General features: G+C 41.1%; 1 protein-coding gene across 7 annotated transcripts in view; it reads left to right on the forward strand.

The window, feature by feature from the left end:
• The window catches only part of vps13c (vacuolar protein sorting 13 homolog C), a 79,483-nt gene that overhangs the window by 21,104 nt on the left and 37,187 nt on the right, over nucleotides 1-21,192 (forward strand). For 4 of the 7 annotated variants that reach the window (XM_064336784.1, XM_064336786.1, XM_064336785.1 and 1 more), the window contains 28 exons: nucleotides 1,240-1,302; nucleotides 1,965-2,030; nucleotides 2,548-2,657; nucleotides 2,767-2,826; nucleotides 3,935-3,994; nucleotides 4,284-4,364; nucleotides 8,412-8,469; nucleotides 9,112-9,239; nucleotides 9,801-9,907; nucleotides 10,221-10,392; nucleotides 10,741-10,803; nucleotides 11,249-11,381; nucleotides 11,746-11,840; nucleotides 12,032-12,174; nucleotides 12,702-12,894; nucleotides 13,259-13,373; nucleotides 13,671-13,807; nucleotides 13,890-14,022; nucleotides 14,509-14,626; nucleotides 15,233-15,365; nucleotides 16,048-16,129; nucleotides 17,489-17,589; nucleotides 18,256-18,409; nucleotides 18,798-18,877; nucleotides 19,054-19,113; nucleotides 20,116-20,266; nucleotides 20,388-20,504; nucleotides 20,768-20,871. In XM_064336784.1, the coding sequence (XP_064192854.1) occupies nucleotides 1,240-1,302; nucleotides 1,965-2,030; nucleotides 2,548-2,657; nucleotides 2,767-2,826; nucleotides 3,935-3,994; nucleotides 4,284-4,364; nucleotides 8,412-8,469; nucleotides 9,112-9,239; nucleotides 9,801-9,907; nucleotides 10,221-10,392; nucleotides 10,741-10,803; nucleotides 11,249-11,381; nucleotides 11,746-11,840; nucleotides 12,032-12,174; nucleotides 12,702-12,894; nucleotides 13,259-13,373; nucleotides 13,671-13,807; nucleotides 13,890-14,022; nucleotides 14,509-14,626; nucleotides 15,233-15,365; nucleotides 16,048-16,129; nucleotides 17,489-17,589; nucleotides 18,256-18,409; nucleotides 18,798-18,877; nucleotides 19,054-19,113; nucleotides 20,116-20,266; nucleotides 20,388-20,504; nucleotides 20,768-20,871 (3,017 nt within the window). The remainder of the gene's footprint in view (nucleotides 1-1,239; nucleotides 1,303-1,964; nucleotides 2,031-2,547; nucleotides 2,658-2,766; nucleotides 2,827-3,934; nucleotides 3,995-4,283; nucleotides 4,365-8,411; nucleotides 8,470-9,111; nucleotides 9,240-9,800; nucleotides 9,908-10,220; nucleotides 10,393-10,740; nucleotides 10,804-11,248; nucleotides 11,382-11,745; nucleotides 11,841-12,031; nucleotides 12,175-12,701; nucleotides 12,895-13,258; nucleotides 13,374-13,670; nucleotides 13,808-13,889; nucleotides 14,023-14,508; nucleotides 14,627-15,232; nucleotides 15,366-16,047; nucleotides 16,130-17,488; nucleotides 17,590-18,255; nucleotides 18,410-18,797; nucleotides 18,878-19,053; nucleotides 19,114-20,115; nucleotides 20,267-20,387; nucleotides 20,505-20,767; nucleotides 20,872-21,192) is intronic. The other 3 variants (XM_064336787.1, XM_064336788.1, XM_064336790.1) reach the window with 1 other exon arrangement.

Consider the following 21,192-nt stretch of genomic DNA (forward strand, 5'->3'; position numbering starts at 1 on the left):
CAGTCATTTTTGTGATCAACATTTTTATTTTTAATACATACACATATATTCATTACCACAATCCGTGCTTCACAGATGTGTATGAGTACAGACTCCTATGAATTCACAATGGTTTCAATGTGAGACCTGGACTGAGCAGTATTTTCTGAACGTGTCTCTGATTGGTGGAAGCCTGGTCAATGCATACTGGTTCAGTCAGCCTTTCAGTCCTTACAAGATGAAGAGCAACCTCTGCTTTCTAAGGACCTATGGATAGATACTTATTCAAGAATAGAATATTTTAAATGTAGAAGCTTGATGACATCAGAACATTTTTTGCCTTAATTTGTGAGATGTGGTCACCATGGAGACCAACATTTGTTGTCAGCTCTGATTAGGAGTGTCGTTTTTCACGGCTCCTGTGTCAGTGGCTTGAGTGCTGTGGGGAGTTGCACTGATATTTTTGCATATTCTTCCCGATTGAACTGATAACCTTCGCCTCATTCTTCAAGGGTTTTATTTATGACATACATATCGACGCCCAGAACAGGAAAGAGATTATGACCATTTATATGTTTTGGCCCAGTTTGGTAGAAACACATAGATTTTGTAGTTTTGTCAGAATTTCTCTGAATTAAACGGCTCTGTTCCTCGGGCTATGTTTGTGGAGTACAGTTGTTTCCAAGCGCTGGTTTATCTGAGGTTTTTTGTTTGAAAGAATTGAGTTTGGGACATATATTTCTTGAATATTAAAAAATATACAGACAAAAGATCCATTTTATGGTACTCTTTTGTACAAATGTAAATATAGAATTCAGTTTATACAAAATGGATGTTTACCTGCCCCATTCCTACAATCATAACATGTCATAGTTGGTTCAAGGTCACTAAATTGACTGTAATGGATCAGAAGTGGTCTTTCAGTCGCTACGCTAATGCAGTGGGAGAATGGAGGGCCATAGGGAGAAACCTTAGAGCAAGGGCAGCCCTTGAAAAGGTAAATTTAATTATTGCCATTGAAACCCAGTTGACAGTGATGGAAAACGCGCATCGTCGCGTCATAGCGTCAGATGGACAGGTCAGCGCGGTTCCTTTTGAGTGCGTCACCGTAATTCCAAGCCCTGTAGTTCCGGGTGTGTGTCACGTGCGGAAGTGAGAATGACTTCTGACCTCTGACCTCACGGATGGCTGTTCTCCGTGCGGACGGGCTTAACCCCTGTGCTCTCTGCTCTTTGCCTTTTGTGCTTACGCTGGACCAAGGCTGTCAGTCAGGGGAGTTCTTGTTCGATCTGGAGAGCTATGTGTACAAGGAGGCCCAGCACGGTAGGTACAGCACCACGGAGCATCAGACCGGTGGCTGTGCCCGCCATCTTTCGCATGTGGCCGAAATGAGAGACTGAATTAAAATTGTATCAGAAAAAACTATGTGTTTCATTTTTAACTGGCATTTTCCTTAGCCTCCAAAATATCTTGAAATATAATGGAAGCCTAAGTTGTTCAATGCCTGGAAATGTCTTCTCCCCCTTGTAACTATTTTACCGTTTGAATTACCAATGGTGCTCAGTGTTTATTGTCTATGAATGTCTTTTTAATCTTGTTAAATTGAATTCAGCTTAATTTTCATGAGAAACCCTCAGTATTGTGTTGCCAAGGCACACAGATGCACTTGGTACATGGTTATTAATAACAATAACGATAATAACTTTGCACCAGTTGTGGAAAAATAAATGTATTTATGGACATTTTTTTAGTTGATAAAAAATGATAAAAGCCCTGATTGTTATGAATGATCCTTCTCTTCTGTGCAGTAAGTGTATTTTTTCGTACATTTTTCTTCAGAAAATGTCTTATTCGTTTGTCCTTCAACCTTTACATATTTTTCTGTTAATTCCTTGTTACTTCAAGTGAGCCTCAGGTTTCTCTGCTTGGCTGAGATATTAATTCATCTCTCTCTCTCTCATTGCTTGCGTTGAATATTGAAAAAGGAAGTAAACAAAAAAAGCAAAAAAAAAAACCTTTTAAGAAATCTAAACGGCATGAGCACAAGCAAGGTAGGTGATGTGTTGCATTTGATCTGTGTTACCCTCGAGACTGTCTGTCACAGGGTATTAGTGCTGTTGACTCTCTTACTCAGATGGTACTGTAGAACTTTGAGCTTAGAGCTTGTAAACAGGAAATAAAATTATGTTCAGGATTCAGGTAGGATTAGTCCTTTGACTTGATAATAACCACAACGTGACTAATTGAATTGTCAAAGTCATCTGATGGTCTTTTTACGGAATACAACAACACATTCATTCATTTGTGAGTAAAGGTTAACGGCAGTTTTTGATTGAATTCAGGCCTCATCCTCTGTGTTCTCTGTCTTCTTTTCATGAGATGCTATCTTCTAATGCATTGTATTGTCAGAGTTTTGATGACGTTTGTATGAGCAGTTCCTCTCTTTCCTGTCCCTCTGCATTGCGCATAGTAATGTAATGTGAGCGCAGTAGTCCCATGGCCAAACTTGCCGAAGGCTAAGATGTAACGTGTCCGCACATCCCTCTAAACATTGTGCCGACTTTTCAGACAAAACGCAAGACGAGAAGAAGGACACTTTCGCTGAGAAGATGGCCACGCAAGTCATCAAGAACCTGCAAGTGAAGATCACCAGCATCCACGTCAGATACGAGGACGACGTGAGTCGCCGCCTCTGTCTTCCCCTTCGCGCGCCGGAGGGGGCGGGTCATTTCTCCCCCTCACCCAGTGTGCCTGCGTTTCACACCCGTCTGCTTTGACCCCCCCCAGGTGTCAGACCCCCAGCGGCCTCTTTCCATGGGCGTCACCCTCGGCGAGCTCAGCCTGCAGGTATTGTGTAGCATCTTACGCTTTAATTCAATGCTGCTCCATCTTTGTAAAATGTTTTGGATTAAGGCTACTTTATGTATAGGGTGATTGCAATGGAAGGGGGGTTTTGTGTGCCAAAAATATCCACGACATGCGATAAACACGTCTTAATGTCAGAACTGGTGCTGGGTTAGATTTGAAGGGAAGAACGTACTGTACAATGTTTTTTAGCAGTAGATCTTCTTTAGGTGCACCTACTATCTTCATTAGTATCTTTGAAACATTTTTTTTGTTATTTTGGGGGCATGGCACTGTTTGCAGAACAGGTTTTTATTGCATACGTGCAGTTACAACCTGAACATTTGGAGAAGGGTTAAGTTATGCAAAAAAAAAAAAAGCAGATGTACACTCATTAATAGGCTTTTAACAGCAATGTCAACACTGGTGGCCTGCAAGCTGTGGTGTGCGGAGGTTATTTGAGTTATTCGGAATAACGAAGACTGAACGCTGTTGTCTGAGCGCCAGGTTAGGCCCGGTGGAAGTAACACAGGGGTGTAAATATTAGAGTGCGTCAGGCCCACGCGTCATGCCACGCCACGCCACGCCACGTGAGGGAACATCAGGGCAGCCATGCAGGGTGCCGTCTCACGCTCGAATATGTGCGCAGACGGGGCTATGGGTCGCTCTACCTGAGTCTGTTTACCTCAGGCACACACGTAACTTTAGCAGCCGTCACTCACTGACTGCTGTCATAGTGAGTGTATTAATAGGTGAGGATTATTCAGGAAACTGCCTCATTGTCTAAATTAGAATTTTTTTCCTACACACCACAGTACAGTACAAGTCTTTTCTAAGCACATAGACCTATTATTTTTTTACTCTGATGAACTTGTGTATTAAATCATCCCATTACCTAGTTTTAGAAAGCAAATGGAGCTCATTTTTATCCAAGCTGTGGGAGTTTAGTACCTGTGGGCAAATCGGCATGTGCATGTATAGTATGTAAAAGAGAACAACTGTGTCTGTCTATATGGAGCTGACCTGTTGAGACACAGATAAAGAGCCATAAGTAGGCTGTTGCCAAAATGTTGTCAAAATTCTCAAAATCTTCCTCTAATATTTTGTTTAGACAACAGATGAGAATTGGAAGGCTTGTATACTGAACGAAGCAGCCAAAATCATCTACAAGGTAACTATAGTAACCTTTTTATTTTGGAAAAGGAAGTCTTGCACATACATTTAATTGATTATTTTGCTATTGCTCTCTTGCTGTTAATTATGCCATTTACACTGTGTTATTTGTGTGGGTAGTTCTGAATACTCGAGAACTGTAATCAGGCTTTTCAAAAGCATTCAAATGCATTGTCAGTAGTTAGATGACAAATTTCACCAAAATGCCTTGAATGTACTAGTTCTGTGGCATCTGTATGGCATATAAATTGGATTGGAAGGAATGTACTAACTGTGTTCTGTTCTAGCTGGGCCGTTTAGAATGCCTGTGTGCCTATTGGAATGTCCACAGTTCGATGTTCTACAGAGGCTCATGGGACGAGATAGTGGTAAGGCGCATTATCTGACTATTCACAATTACCCTATCTCTGCTTATGTGTTTATTCTTTGAATTTCATGTGAGCCAAATTCAGTTGTAGATCCAGTCAGTAAGAACTGGCCTCATGCGCTTTTTCAATCAGAAGGAGCATGCCTTTGAGTTAACAGGGGGCGTTGTATGCGTAAAGCCCACTGACTCTGGATGAGTCACGCTGTTAGCCACTGGGGCTGAGATCATTGCTACAGAATGTCTTGTGTAAAGAACACATCGCCGGTACTACCTGGTATAGGGTAGTACCGGCAACGTTTATATTTTTGACCTAATGATCTCAGCTGCTGATCAGAATTCTCTGTGGACTTTTATATCATATGAAATCATTTGTTATGAATGAAATTAGGTATCTGCTGTAAAGAAAATGCAATGTCCCATATTTTATTTATTTATTATTTAATATATTTAATTACAGCACAGTCAAAAAACAAAAAACTACAAAACGCATAAAATACCCTTTCTGGCCTACTGTATAGAAAGCATAACTTTTAATAGGCAATTTATATATTATAATATAAAATAATGAAACCTGATTTATCCACAAGCTGAAATGAGTTTGATTGACTCTCCTTTAAAGCCCTTAAAAACAAGAATTTTCAAAGAAATATCTGAGATACATTCAGTGTGCCTGCTGATGGCTTATGGACCTCATAGTGTTTTTAACCGGCAGTCAGTTAGTGGAAATCCTCAGCGAGTATAACATTGCTTGGGATGTATATGATTTCCATTTTTACAACTGAACACTAACTAAATTAAATTAAGTGAATAAATAAATAAATAAACAAATAAATAAATAAAATATGGGTAAGAAAGACTTGCAAACCTGCATAGTCTCTATAAACACATTTTCCTGCAAGACATAGGATCCATGGTGGTATGCCTAGCGTGCACGTACCTGTAGCTGGTCCCTCACACACCTGCCAAGGGCTGTGTAGCCACCTCAGTCAACAGGTACTCTGTATAGAGCCCATGTGACTGCGGTCTGTACATAAAACTAATGTACAGTACACGCTGCTTCCTCCATTCTGATTGGCTTCTGTAAGCATTCGGTTTGTATCTGAGGTTTTTTTTCCCCTAAATCCTTCACGTCAGTTTGGGAGATGTGGTTTGGCATGTCATGATTGATTGTTCATTTTGCTCATAACTGTAATTCCTTTGATTGGAAATTTAATTTGAGGGCCAGATTTATATGTATGTATGCGTACAGTATATTGGCTGAGGTATATGAGGGTTTGGATCGAATAGAAAGTCTGAAGACTACAGGATAGTTTTGTGTTTGCCTTAACACTAATGGCACTGGGACATGTGCTTGTAGAAGCTCTTTCTTCATTGACATTCTGTCTCTGGATGAGGGCAGCAAGTACATCTCATTCCCTCTGTATACTCACACTGCTTTTAGTGTAGTGGTGGGGGGGGGGGGGCAGGTTCTGCCTACATACTGCACTCAACAGGAGCTGAGCAGATCCTGAATATAATAATGTATTTGTAGAATGACATGGATGTCCCATTACAGTGCCATTGTGAGGGCTCTGGTGGGGGCCATTCCATGGATGTTATTCTGAGAAGTGCTACTTGTTTTGAACGCCAGCTCCCACTGACTCAGTATTTCTCCTTTGCTTACAGTACCTACTACAGAGCAAAAACACAGGTCCTGAAAAACAGCTCTGATACATTCTTACAGCTTAACATTGTTACTGCTGCAGGCAGCCACCAGACAGCTAATTTCATAGCTCTTCTGATGTTACAGGAAGTGGCTTTCGGGTTTTTATGTGGTTACCACAACTGACATTGCCTTATTTGTTCTGGAAAGGAGTCTCAAAAAATGAAGAAGTACAATGAAATGGTATCATAATAAATGGTAATATTGATATTGTTGCTCAGCAAACATTATTGGTAAGATTAACCTGTCTAGCTCAGTCTGTTGTGTCATTGTTTTTAATCAGCTGCTCTTTTTGAAATGGCCATGGGTTCATCCCATTGCTCACATGGTTCACCTTTAAAAAATGCTTGACATTACATTCAGTGAATTATTGGTGGATGTCCAATAGCCATTTTAATGCTATACAGGATACAGTACAGGTAGCGTTGTCTCTGGCCAGAGAAAAATATTCTCAGAAATAGCTGCCTCATCCAAATAGTCCTATCCATGGTATGACGTCTTCCCTGCTAGTCTCTCAAACAGGATTAGAGTTCAGTTTGTTCTGGTTATAGCTGCTGTTAGTGTTAGCATCACAGTTACGCTACGCAAGCAGGGTATGACTGTCTGTTTAGATAGTACATTTTGTTTTCATTTGTCAGCTTGTTTGCATGGCAGTGGAATCGGGGCTCGTTACTGTAATCAGTGCTCTCAAAGGTGTGAAATGAAGGATCAGTCATGTGATCAGTCATCACCAGCTATATGCCGTAACAAGAGAAATTAGACACAGCTGGGTGCTATGCAGAGGAGCTGCTCCCTCTCTCATCACATGGAGAACATGTTTTGCCTCGTGCTCATCACCTCTCCAGTATACATTTTAAACTAGAGGGACCAGACAACCTGGATGGCCAATGTAGTATACACTTTTAAACCATATAGCACTTGGATCTGGCCAGGTCACAGTCAATATTTTTTTATCTCCTTTTTCATTATAAAGCTGGAATCAGTCTGGCTCATTATAGCCCTTTCGCATTGTAGAACTGGAATTAAGTTCGCTTCCTCAGCTCAGGTTTCGGGTTATTTTCCATTATTCTTTATGTCGTGCCTACCTCAGCCCGCTATTGGTACTGAAGCTGGCTGCAGTACTTGGCAGCTAGCTGGTCATTGGTTGAGTCATCAAGCAGCATACAATACTGTACCTGTACATACCTGCCTATACTTTTAACTGAGTTGGGGGTCATCGTTACAAATTGTAAAGATAAGCACATTCGTTGAGGCATGTTGAAGGATGCTCAAACATTCAGCATGACATCATGTGCTACAATTGTGTTTGAGGTCAATGGCTGTCAAACACACGTAGTGTACTGGGTCACATGCTTTGTCTCTTGTCAGTGGTGCTGTAGTGGATCAGTTAGCTTAGGTTCCTTCTCTTGCTAGCTTTGCTAGCTTGGCTCCATCTCTACAGGGTGAAAGAAGTAGATCTCCCCCATTCTTCAAACTGGTTTGTTTTTTTATGGTACCTGCTCACCTGGAAGCTTTATGTAATAGTCTGTGTTTGAGAGTCCAGGCAGTGGCCATTAAGATGGGTTGACTCTGGAATCAGTATTATTTGCAGTTGGTGCCCCAGCCTACGTCATTTTAAGAGATTTATGAAGACTCCTTTGTGCAGATGGACAGGCTAATTGCCCTCCAGGAGGATGCGTAATGTTTTCTTAATGGCCATTCAACCAAGCTCAGACAGAGGTTCCTGACGTGGCCAGTATGTGTGCAGTCCGGGGTTAGGGGACGAGTGGGGGGGGGGGGTTCCGGATTTGTGTAGTGGAAGGTAAATCCATTAATCCAGGGCATTAATCACATATATAATTTATTTGTTTTGCCAATTCTCATATTCAGTGCAGCTTTCATCACCTCCGTATCACATGTATATTTATACTGATATTTTTTGACAAGGGTTAGTACCTTTCTTAAGAGTGTAAGTGCTATTGTAGCATGGGGTGAAATTTGTGCAGGAAATTGGTGTCCTTACAACATGATCATTATAGTCTTTAAGAACCCTAAATCTTGTTTTAATACTGGAGTATGTTGAAGAATTTTGTTTTAAAGTAATACTTCCTCTTGACAAAACATGTCACAGACTGTTATATTGATAATGTTCAATCCTTACTTTGACTTCTGATGTTTTTCTGTAGAAAATTAGCTGCTTTAGGTTTTGAAATGCTGTTTGCTAAAGGTCAAAAAAGTGAATATACAATGCGTATCCATGAAGGTGTCTTTTGTACATGAATAAAATTTGGACTGTTTTTGTAGTTTATCTGTTACTGTGCATGTGCATGATCATAAAGGTGCTTTGTCTTATTTTTTTTTTTACAGAACAAGCTGAAAGCAGGAATTAGTACTAAAGACCAGGAGCTGAAGGAAAATCAATATAGTACGTACGCAGAGCCCAGAAAGCTGATTGAAATTAGCATGAGAACAGGGAGATTGTCTTTCCCGTTTTTTTCCAGAAGGGTTCCTTTTGCTCTCCATGGAAACAGAGCAAAGAGACAAGGAAACCCATGGAAATCCTCTCTTTTGTCTACGAGAGGCTTTTATCTCAAGACACCTACACTAATGCGAGTGTTCCTGTCTGTGCTGATGCATTCAACCAGCCTGCCTTATCTCACATAGCTGCTGTGCCAATAATATGAAATAAAGGGGAAATATATTGGAGAGAATTTTATTTGACAGGTTTATTGCGCTCAAATTTTGAACGTAGGTGTGCAGACATATTTGTGTTGTCTTGTGTTAACATAGTAGATCATTGTCTGTTTAAAACCTTAGAAAGCTGTATTTTAACCTTCAAGCCCCTGGCTGTTTTGTAAAGTTTGTACCAATTTAATTATTTAGGTAAATTCAGACAGTAAATGATTTAGTTACAGCTTGTGAAGGTATCAAAGTCTACCTAGCAGACTCAGATGTTTAGCTTTTAGCTTGTAAGAGGGTCACAGTCAGGCCATATTCAGGAAAACCACATATGATGGTTCTGCAAGTATAGAATTAATTTTGTTTTGCCTCTTTCCTTCATATACAGTTTTCAAGCCAATCTTTGCCTCTGCAAAAATATGCATCAACCCTAATGCTGAGACGGAATTGAATTCACCAAAAGCCAACCTCCACCTAGAGGTGCAGAACATTGCATTTGAGATGACCAAACCCCAGGTACAGTCAATCAACTAGCTCTGAATAATCAAAAAGCTCTGCTTTTTCAGACAAACCCAGAGATATTGCCAGATATAGTAAGTACCGTGAATTACTTAATGTCCAAAAAAAAAAGAATAAGTGAAAGTGCTTTTGTATTAGGGAATGGCAAGGCCCATTTTGGGCAAGGTTCATTTTGGAGGTGCGAGCAATATGAAGCAGGCACCATTATTTAATGTCATGCAGTTGTTGAGAAAGCATTTGCATGCTTTATTGTGTGATTGTTTCGTGAGAATTTCCTGCCTCGTGTTGTGTGTACTTAACTGCACATGTTTCATGTTTGACTTTTGGGTGTTTTTCACTGGCTGTGTGTTTCCGCCGCATGTCTCCTCTGAAGTGTGCCATTGGACCGTTGTCTTCTGCTAACAGAAATCAGCGGTAAAATCAACAGAGGGGTTGGATTTACCCAGCAGTCATGTAATTCAATGCCCAGTGCTGAGAAATGCCTAGCATTATTGTAGTCGCACTGACGTGAAATCCCCTAGCTGTATTTATCTAATGCGCTGTTTTTGTGTTTTGCAGTACCTTACTATGATTGACCTCCTTGAATCTATAGACTGTATGGTTAAAAACGGTCCATACAGGAAATATAGGCCAGACGTGCCCGTACACAGAAATGCAAGGCACTGGTGAGTCTGTGGCTCTGGACAAAGGGTGATCCTGTCCAGTGCCGTTTAATATTTTGTGAACACAGTAGCATTTATGAGCTCATTGTAAAAATGACAGAAGTCCAGGTGAGCCTAAATAGATTACCATCTACTCCACTGCACTTACTCCTTTGAACTGTACTCACTTATTCGCTGTCATGCTGAGCATTGTTTCACAATAAACAGGCAGGAATCAGTCAAAGGTTTCATCACTGTTTCACTGATAGAATGCTGTGATGTTTGCTAATTGAAAACCCCTCAGCAGCTACAGGTGTCCTTGCGGTTGCTCTTGCAGGTGGATGTATGCCATTAACGGCATCTTAGAAGTACACATCAGGAGATTCAAACAGATGTGGTCGTGGTCACACATCCGTAAGCACAGACAGACCCTGAAGGCTTACAAGCTGGCGTACAAAGCCAAGCTTACACAGGGCAAGATCAAGGACGATGCCGAAAAGCAAATTCAGGTGACATCATTGGTATCATCGTCATGTGTTTCAATGTGTACTTATGGGATTTGTTTTATTATATATGTATTTAAAATTAATGAATTGATTTTCATTTTAATTGTGTTGTATTTGGTGGGTGGGGTGGAAGTAACTGTTATACACCTTGGTTGGACTAATAGTATCATGGATGAAGAGCTCTTTTGGCCCATACATATTAAATTTTATTCTATTAGTTTTTTTATTATATATTTTTATATATTTTTATGATATTATTTATAATATTATATTATATATTTTTGAGCTCAGTATTGCCGTCCACTATGAATAACAAAGTGAAACTTTGTAAAAACTTTTTCTTGTCTACAGGATCTGGAAAAAGTCCTTGATGTCTTTAACATTACCTTAGTTCGTCAGCAAGCACAAATGGAGGTCTGTATCACTTTTCACACCATGTTTTCCTTTTTGTATATTTTGTGTCTGTGTGTGTGCGTGCGTGCGTGCGCGCGTGTGCGTGTGTGTGTATGCAAACAAACATGTATACATTCAGGCCACTTCCCCTTAGGTTTCAGTGCACATGGGTCAATGCACAACATTTCTGCTTTTGTAAGCTGACTAAATTCAGCCCATTGAGAGCTGGGTACTTAAAATATTTGCTACAAGTATTCCTATTAGAAGCAAGAATGCTAGCATTGTAGAAATTTCACTGGAACTAAGGGCCAAACCATGATAAACAGCCCTAGACCAAGGGGTGTCAAGATACTTTTGGTCATATAGTGTATGTCTTCACTGTCATAACCTGTGCTGCCTATTTTTGCTGTCATGATGAGTGTGGAAAGGATATATTATAGTCAGTTTCCCCTTCTCCCTGCTCCAGGTGATCCGGTCAGGGCAGAAGCCGGTGGCGAAGAAGGCCGCGGCACAGAAGCAGGGGGGTGGCTTCTTCAGCAGCTTCTTTGGAAAAAAAGAAGGCAAGAAGAAAGAGCAAGAGGATGCCAAGGAGTCTGACAGTGAGTCAGCTTGGTTTTACCTCACCCAGCGCAAAGAGTGCCAAGATGCACATTGCCAGGCTCATAAACACACACACACACGCATACATACATATGCACGCACATGCTCTCACATGCATATTCACATGGATACACACACACACAGCGACATCTACTGTGAATGAAAACCATTTGAATATTTCTAAATGGATCCTCTATGTATAGCCTTAACCCTGGAACGGTTTTGATTGTGACCGAAAATATGTGGAAGCGAAAATGCCTGCAGTGCATGTGAAATGGATTTTCTTTTCACTATTGTTCATTAATGGCTTTTTATTTGCCATGGCAATTTTTATTTGCAATGGCTTTATCTCCCTCATCACAGGCATAGATGAATTGATGACTGCTGAGGAGAAGGCCAAGCTCTATACTGCCATTGGCTACAGTGGCAGCTCGCATAACCTGGCCTTGCCCAAGCAGGTTTGTGATTGGTCAGATCACCATCCCCTCTCTGTCTGCCAGCGAGGGCATTATTTATAATGTATTTATTTGAAATTATTTATTTATTAGCTGGATAATACCCCTTGAGATGTCACATCTCCTTTTTAAGGGGGTCCAACAATACACAAACATCAGACAAATCCCATTAATCCCATATTCTTGTTTTTTAGTATGTGGCTGTAATTGTGACCTTCAAGCTGTTCAGAACTTCCATCACTGTGCGAGAAGAGCCTGATGTTCCTGAGATCCTCAAAGTCCAAATGATCGATCTGAGTACCACAATATCCCAGAGACCCGGAGCACAAGCTATCAAGTAGGCCTCCTCCTGGTCTTTTGTTTTCTTCCGCTTAGTCTTCAGGGACATAGTGCTGTTAGAGAAAACTCTGGGAAATGTTTGGTTGGACACCTCCTATGAATCACATGGTATCATTTCTAGTTTGCCAGAACTTTCTCCAGGACCTTTTGAGTGTTTTTTTAGAATTACTTAGAAATGAAGGTGAAGTTGCAACACTGATAGATATAATGACAAATGGTGTGGTAACTATGTCCTATTTTAATGAATATCTTCATGAGATTGTGTAACGTTACTGTCGAGTCTTTCTTGACCCAGTTTGTGCACTGTGGTGAAAGTTGAGGGCTGGGGGCAGACACACAATTCATTTATCATTCTGCTGGATGTTTACACCCCCACTTACAGACCTGGACCCGTGCCTCTCTTTGTCTCAGCCTCCAATGAGTCCTCCACGCTCACACACGCATAGATGCGCTCTGGTACACACACATACAAACGTGCGCACATCACTCTCTCTCTCACACCCGATTCTCTCTGTGATCTTCCAGAGTGGAGGCCAAGCTGGAGCACTGGTATGTGACTGGTCTAAAGCAGCAAGGGGCTGTTCCCTCCCTCATCGCTTCGGTTGGAGACTCCACCTCCTCCCTCCTCAGCATCCTGTTTGAGTTGAACCCGGAGGAAAGCAGCGCTGACCAGCTGCTGAGGGTTCAGTCCCAGCCCGTTGAGATAATCTACGATGCCGTGAGTGCAGAACTACCACCTTGCCCCCTGTCATTCTGTTTTGGGGTTCCTAGGAATTTGGTTGCGCTTCAGTTTGCAACAGGAATTTGGTTGCGCTTCAGTTTGCAACAGGAATTTGGTTGCGCTTCAGTTTGCAACAGAAGAGTAGAGGGCCTAACATTGACCCATGAGGAACATATCAAGCTTTTAACAAATTGGACTTGTAATCTATCAGGAATTTGCTTCAGATGTATCAAAGGTATTGAATTTGTGTTGAAGACTTTGTTAGCCTTCACCGCCATTTGCATATCGTTTGGTTAACTTTACCAACTGTTGTTATATTTCAAAGCCACTCATTTTAACTTGTTTCAAATGTTTCCATCAGCTGACAGTAAACAGCATGGCTGAGTTCTTCAAGACAGAAAAAGGGGTGGATTTAGAAGTGCTGACGTCTGCCACTCTCATGAAGTTGGAGGAGATTAAAGAGAAGACTGCTACTGGTACATTATTGATTTATTTGTTGACTTATATTTTATTCAATGTGTTATGTATTGTTGTCCAAACACACCAATAGACCAAATACAAGGAGATACAAAGGCAAAATACAAATGTATGATTGTGTCAGTGTAGCATGACTGTACTTATTCAAATATTCTTTGATCACGCAGAGCAGTGAATACCTCAAAACATTAATATTTATATACTCTGAATTAAGACTGAAAGCAGAGTTGTGTTTACCCAAAATCTTTTAGTTTGCCCATGGCCGCTCTGAGAATTCTTTTGCTTATCATCACTAGGTCTTTCACATATAATTGAAACACGAAAAATTCTGGACCTCAGGATCAATCTGAAACCATCATACCTGCTGCTGCCAAAGACAGGCTTCTATGATAAGAAGTCAGACCTGATGATATTAGACTTTGGTAGTTTACAGGTGAGTGTAAAACCATTTCTTTGCCTATGCATTTGTATAGCTGTTGTAGGGAGAATCATATCCTTAAAACTGTGTTCTGCAGCTGAACAGTGTGGACCAGGCAAGCCACCAGCAGGTGTCCGCCAGCTTCTCCTCGTTGGAGGAGATAATGGACAGAGCTTATGAGAGATATTCTCTTGAGCTTCGAAGTGTCCAAGTGCTCTACAGCAAATCAGGTGGGTCCAGGTTCTGCCCAATCGTGTTTGGGATTTGTCCGGGTAGCAGGCTTCACTTTCATCTGCAGCTTGTGATAGCAGGACCCTTCTGTCATTTCCTGTTGTTTTCACATTTAAAATCTTTTTTTTTCTTCAGCTTTGAGTAGGATTTAAGAAAACCCTCTACACAGTTTTCATGTCAATGGGTTTCCTTAAATCAGTCAGACAAACTGCAATCATGAACAGTGTCAACCTGGGAAATTGTTCCCTCGCCTCGTTTTGCCAATTCCAGGAAACCCCAGCAAAAAAACATGTGGGTTGCTTAAATGTCACAATAATTAGGATGTGAATTCACCGAACTCATGCACATTAAGTAGCTTGGTAGAAGAACCATTTTGCATATCTTTCCACTTTTAAAACGTGATTTTGATTTGTCTTATTGGTATGAAAGGCTGTTTATGGGGTCGGGTGGCTGTATATGTGATCACGCTGTACTTGTGTTCACAGGGGACGAGTGGGAACGCGCTCGCCTGCAGGGCTCCTCCACACAGCACATCCTCCAGCCGCTGGACTTCAAGGTCCAGCTGGCCAAATGCATGGTGGACAAAGACGCCAGGATGCCCAGGTCTGACCTTCTCCAGCTTAAAAAACTATTACTTGCTAAATAAATACAAAATGCACCAGTATCTACATGATGAAGCATGAGTTAGAATATCAGATGACAGACAAGAGTTGCAATTTTATAATTTTTTTACCCTTATATTCCAGTGAAACTGTAATATATACTGTATATATATATGCCCACAATCCAATTTCTGGACACTAATATTTTATGATTCATATCCAGTATTCTTTGTCACTTCTTCATCATGTGATACATAATGCAAGCACTATACTATTTCAGCCTATCACGGTTCAGTTCTAGGTATTTACCTGGATTTTGAAAGCCCTGTACAGTATATATCAAAGCAACTACGGTATTAATTAATGCCTCAGTCACAATAAGCTCGAACTGCATTCTACAGATGTGAAATTTTGATGTTGAAGAAGTTGCTTTCAAGTGGCTGAGCTTTCAAAAGACTGATCCCAGTCTATAGTACATGTGAATGCAGCTATAGTGCAGCCTCAGGCATTCTTAGCTCTTCCGTGTGCACAAGTGTTGAATCTTTCACAGCGTAAAATCTTCATCCTGAAGGAGCTTCTTTCAAATGGCTGGCTGGTTGTCGCACAGGTTCAAAGTGTCCGGCGAGCTTCCGCTGCTGCATGTTAAGATATCGGACCAGAAGATCCAAGGGGTTTTTGACCTGGTCACCAGTATCCCCCTGCCACAGATGTCCTCCACTCCAAGCACCCCCACAGGAAAGGTCAGCTCACTACATATACAGGACTTTCAAGGGCACCTAGAGCTGTTCTCTAAGAACACTAATGTACCTTTCAATGACCGTTTAATGCTAGAAAGAGTTCATTCTAGCATTAATGTTGTTACAGTAGCATTAGCACTGTCTTGGCTTGGTAAATATGCATGGCGAATGCTAAATCGATTACATAAGCGTTGGCTGTGACTAAAGAGATTCAAGTGTAGATAGGTGAGAACATCCTGAAAGCAGAAATTTGGGAACACGCTGTACTTAATAGCAGGTGTTAATTAATTTGGCGGGTCTCTGTGCCGTGCCGCCACTTCTGAAAGACACTTTCATCACCGCCGAATTTTGCACGCGTCGTTTAAAGGAACTCTTGCATTTGGATGTGGTGAATTAATTCAATCAATGCATAAATAAATCCATTACACTGTAATAAAAGTTCAAATGTCTTTTGAAAGGTGATGAAAGGGGTGCCCACAGAATTTATTATTAATGAAAATGTGCGATCGTGCAGCTGCCAGCTATGGATAGCGCTAATCGTTTTCTCTGAACTCTCTGCATTAGTATGGCATTGCCTGTATTGCACTGTGATGGGGAATCCCTTGTACGTTGTACTCAATTTTGAATTGGATTGATTATGACATCAGATCTCCCTAGTTATGACTGCTAACCACTTCTTGTTCAGGTGCTTGCTGTGCCCTTAACTGAAGTCAGGCCTCGAATGCTTAGCCTGGATCCTTCGGCCCTCCTAGAAGTCATCGAAACAGGTTTGTGGCTTAATTTTGCAGATGTATTAACTTTAAGATATTATATGCAATAGATGTATGTAGTTAATAATAATATGTGAACATGTTGCATCACTTTGCCCTTATATGCATGTAATACAGTAATGCATTGTACAGATGTTCATGTGTGTGGTATCTCAGGAGCACAGAGGTCAGTTATTCTGTCTTAATGGTACAACAGCTACCCCTGCTGGATATGACTTTATTTTTTTTTCTTTTTTAATCAAGAACATGAGAGAAACTCATGTACCTGTCACATTGGTAATGACTAAAGACTCTTGCCATATACTGTATAACAAAATAAAATATTTACATGAACGAGCAGACCTGTATATTGTTGTGTAGTGTGCACTCAACACAGGTGCAGTCCCTACAGGTCAACTTGCTCATTGATCATGTTTTACATGCATATTAATGTATTCTTAGTGATGTTACCCTGAACTTTCGAGTGCTCTGAGTAGGTCATATGAGTCATATGAATATGACCCGTTGCATGGAATCTTCAGACCTAATGCACTCCCTAGCCAGCTGTCGTAGAGAGGTTAAAAAAAACATGTATGTGTATGTGCAGCCATGGCAAGGCACAAGTCTGCCTGTCAGTAATGAAAGGCATGAATATTTTACACTTTCTGGACAGGAGAAAACACTGTAACAGTGATCTCTTTCAAAAAAGTTGCTGAAAAGATATTGATGTTCACAATAAGATAATTGACTGTTCACAATAAGCTATTTTGCAAGAGTGCAAAAAGAAAAAAAAAATTAACAAAATTGAGAATATCTTTCAGTTAATATACCTTGGGGTATGTATACAGGGCTGTCACTTGACCTCCTTATGTCATAGTACTTGTGAAAGGCTTATTCAGAGTATGACCAACCAGAATTGGGCCTATTCTCCAGAATACCTGGTTGTATGTAAATGTATAGGAGTTACTATGTTTCAAGCACTGTGTAATTCATTCAAATAGTGTGAATAAAAATTCACCCATGGCATCATCAAACAGTGCAAGGTATGGTCACCTGACTAAATGGCCGTAACAAACAAATTGCCGGAAAAATAGGGCTGCCAAACCAGGATGCAGGATGTGGTGCAGCTGAGTGTGCTCCATTTCCCCATACCATTTTTCCCTATTTGAATAGCAAATTACATTGACGGTAATGACGGTAGCAGCTGAACATGGCTGGACCTGGTTCATATTTGGATAGGAGGCTCATATTTGGATAGGAGGCCAGGTTTTATTAGGCCAGTGTGTGACAGTCCCATTGCTGTTTACTGTAAAAGCGAAACGAGTGCATACCTACAGTAATATATCATTTAATAATCACCTTCGGGCCATCTTGCAGATTCTGATGAAGATGCGAGTGAGAGGTCACAGGGTGAAGATGCACAGAAGACCCCATCAGAGGAACTGACTGAAGTGCAGTTTAAGTTTGAAGTCAAAGAGGCATGTTGGTTCTAAATTTTAACTTATATAACTTCTACGCACCCCTAAGATAGAGGCACGTTAGCAGAGCATGGTCTGTTGGGATATGTCCAAAGTTAACACATTTAAGGTTTCTTAAACGTATGCTTTAACTTATACCACAGAGCCTAAATAAGTAAACACTCAATTCCTGGCAGTGGGTAACAATTAAGGTTTAGATGCTCTCAACTCTTCTGGAACAAATCAGTATTTTCCTTTTAGCTTGTCTCTGTCTGTGCTTTGTTACATACAGAAATGTTGAAGAATATTTAACTTGTCAGAAAGTAGTTGTTCCAGTTCTAATTAGACCAGGGGCACCTATTGACAATAAGACAGAGTCTATTACTGCTATGGTTAGTGCAATTATTATTGACTTGAAGTCCTAAGATTCAGGCTCTCTGAGGTGTCTTGCCAGAAATGTTGAAGAATATTGAAATTGTTAGAAAGTAGTTCTAGTTGTATATCAGACCAGGTTAGTGCAATTATTATTGACGTGAAGGCCTAAGACTATTTAAATTGTCAGAAAGTAGTTCCCATTCCACATCAGGCCAGGTTAGTGTAATTGTTATTGACTTGAGGCCTAAGACTCAGGCTCTCAGAGGGGTCTTTTGCTGCCATGCTGGTCCAACTGATCCGCTCCTCCTCCAGGTTCTGATGGAGCTGACGAGGCAGGCAGACCAGGAAAACACGGTGCTGGCACTGGGCGTGTCCCAGCTGGGGGCCGAGGGCAAGATGAGAACCTTTGACCTCGCCATCACCTCCTACCTGCGGAAAGTCAGCTTGGATTACTGCGAGATCAGGGGTAGGCCCAACCTGGTCCGTGGAGCTATGACACACTGGAATTGAAGCTCAAAGGCGATGTTGGCACGTGGGAGGCTTTCTTTTTTGGGAATGGTTTTGTTGCAACGGTGCTCCAGTCCGTCTCCACATTACACGTCAGATTAATTCATTCAACAGCCCATCTCTCTGAATGGCTTTGTTATGCTGTGACTCTTCTTTGTACCCGGTCGTGCCAACTGCTCGTCACAGGGGAAGCAGGTCTGGTGGTTTTTAAATGAAAGGGTGGTTATTAATGGAAAAAGTGGTTAATATCGGAAAGGGTGGTTATTAAAGGAAAGGGTGGTTATTAATGGAAGGCTGTTGGATATAATCCTTGAAAGGATCTCTAAACATCTTGCTTTTTGTTTCAGATGTTCAAAACCAGCCACTTCATTTAATCAGCTCCTCCGACAAACATGGATCAGACCTATTAAAAGTGGAGTACATCAAAGTAAGTATTCCGCTCTACTGCCACCATTCTCTCAATCTCTCTTTTCAGAACGGTTTTAGATGTAAGTGGTCTCGCATATGCACGTTGTTGGTTCATTTTTATTGAAATGTGAGAAGAGGCAAGCAAACCACCGTTGTTTCTGCAGTTTTGCTTCAGTAATGTGCCATTTCTTTCAGGCCGACGCAAATGGGCCTAACTTCCAGTCTCTGTTCGATAACACTGAGCAAACGTTGAAGGTGAGTGGTGGAGTCCTGTTTTATTATGGTTTCCGGGGAGCCCATTGATGCAGTTGGAAACCGGACCATGGCGCAGTGTTTTTTTGGTGTTTCTGTTTACCAAGTTGACTGGAGCCACGCTATATAGCCCCTTTTAACTGTGATTACCCCCCCCCCACCCCTCCCCAGGCTGGCGTTAAATAGTCTCCATTGGCAGTACCAAATATCTACTTCTAATGCTGCTTTGAATCGGCTATTAATATGCTTTTGGCTCTTTGGTAACCCTAACAGCTGAGCATTAGCGTTTTGTTGTGATATTTGCTTTTGAGGAAACGGCAGAAAAAACAAACAGGACATATTTCAGGACTGATAATGCTGTGCTACCAAATGTACCAAACAGAATGAATGTTTCCCTTGTGTCACATTTAGCAAAATGAATGCAGCGGTGTGTATATTAAGTAAATACAGTATCAGCAATTAAATTTAGCATTAGAAATACTACCGGAAGCCTGTTCCCAAGCTTTGTGTTGCTTGAATGGCAGTTTGTTGATGCACCGCTTCTATGTTGCTCATGAAACACCACCGTTCTTTAAGAAGGTTTCTGACTGTGTGCTCTGCATCCTTTGTCCAGCTCTAGAGAACGGCCTAAAGACATTTTGTGTTTCATCTGCTGAACATTTATTGGGAGCTATATTTATGCTATATATAAACTCACATGTTCAATTAATGATTACTTGCTTAAATACGATATGTAGAGCTTAATCTCTTTAGTGTGAGGCTCTATCAGAGCACTTTCCTGATTCTTCTTATAGGTATTGACATCAGTCTGCTGTCTTTGAATCACTTGGTAAAATATGCATTACAACAAGCTGCATCCGTTGGTGGCAATCAGTCATATATGGCATCACCCGATTGTTACAATGTGGGGATAAGCCCTGCCCCTCACACCTGTGTGGAATTTCTGTGATATAAAATGAGATGAACGCTTGCTTTATTGAAACTGTCCCTCGTGTATGATCCCAGGTGGAGTTCTCCTCTTTGGACTTTCTCTTGCACACCAAAGCACTGCTCTCCACCATCAACTACCTGAACACTGCTCTGCCCAAAGAGCTCACCGCCGCTGTGGAGAAGGAGTCCAAAAAACAGGTGGACAAAGGAGGCAGCGGAAATACCGGTACAAATAGCCATAGCCTTTATCCAATCATTTGGAATGACTACAGCTCATCAGGATGTAACAAGCTGTTGCTTTCAGTAGGCCTTACTGTTCTGTTGCACTGTGCCTCCCTCTGTTGCAGTTTCCAGGAGCTACAAAGACAAGAATGTCTTCAACTTCAAACTTTTCGCCGTGTTGGGGTCATTCCGGGTCGAGGTCTGCGATGACCGACACAGCATCGCCGACATCCGAATCCAGGGTGAGAGAAGGGCTGGCGAACTGAACACGCCTTTCCGTTTAACGCATTCATCATTCCTGCTCAATCAATGAGAAACAGTTTCCGTGTTTTATTCATTATCAGTTTGGCAAGTTAATTTTCATGATTCCTGAGCTTTTGATTGAGTTCAGGCCACATGGTTTGGAATGCTCAAGTCATGCGTATTCAGTTGTATTCAAACTATGATGAAGTGGAACGCACAGAAGCAACAACTGTTTTTTTCTTCTTTTTTTTTTTCCTTTCAGGGATCGATGGTTCTGTTTTCGTCCAGGCTAAAGAGACAAATGTCTTTGCGAGGTTGCGGGACATCGTTGTGATAGATGTTGACCCAAAAACCATCCACAAAAAGGTATGTCCGAGCAAACTTGACACACCCTTGATATACTGTAATTGTTTGTTCCAGTTTTGAGTGTAATTTCCTCCAGTTTTGTTGAATATTTTCTTCAATGTTTATGTCTTTTTCATTTCATCTCCTGAAAGAATGTATGGGAAGGGATGTAACATTTAAAGTAAATTTACCATTTAAAGTGTTTCGTGTTACTTTGCCTTTGCTGCAAATGTGAAAGGCCATATTGTCATATATTAACAGCCATAGCATGGCCATGAGGCCATATTCTGGTGTGCAAAATGTAACTATCTGACGCTGTCCAATTCTGAGATACTTTGAAGA

Source organism: Anguilla rostrata, chromosome 5, assembly GCF_018555375.3.
Source record: "Anguilla rostrata isolate EN2019 chromosome 5, ASM1855537v3, whole genome shotgun sequence".
Taxonomy (NCBI): domain Eukaryota; kingdom Metazoa; phylum Chordata; class Actinopteri; order Anguilliformes; family Anguillidae; genus Anguilla; species Anguilla rostrata.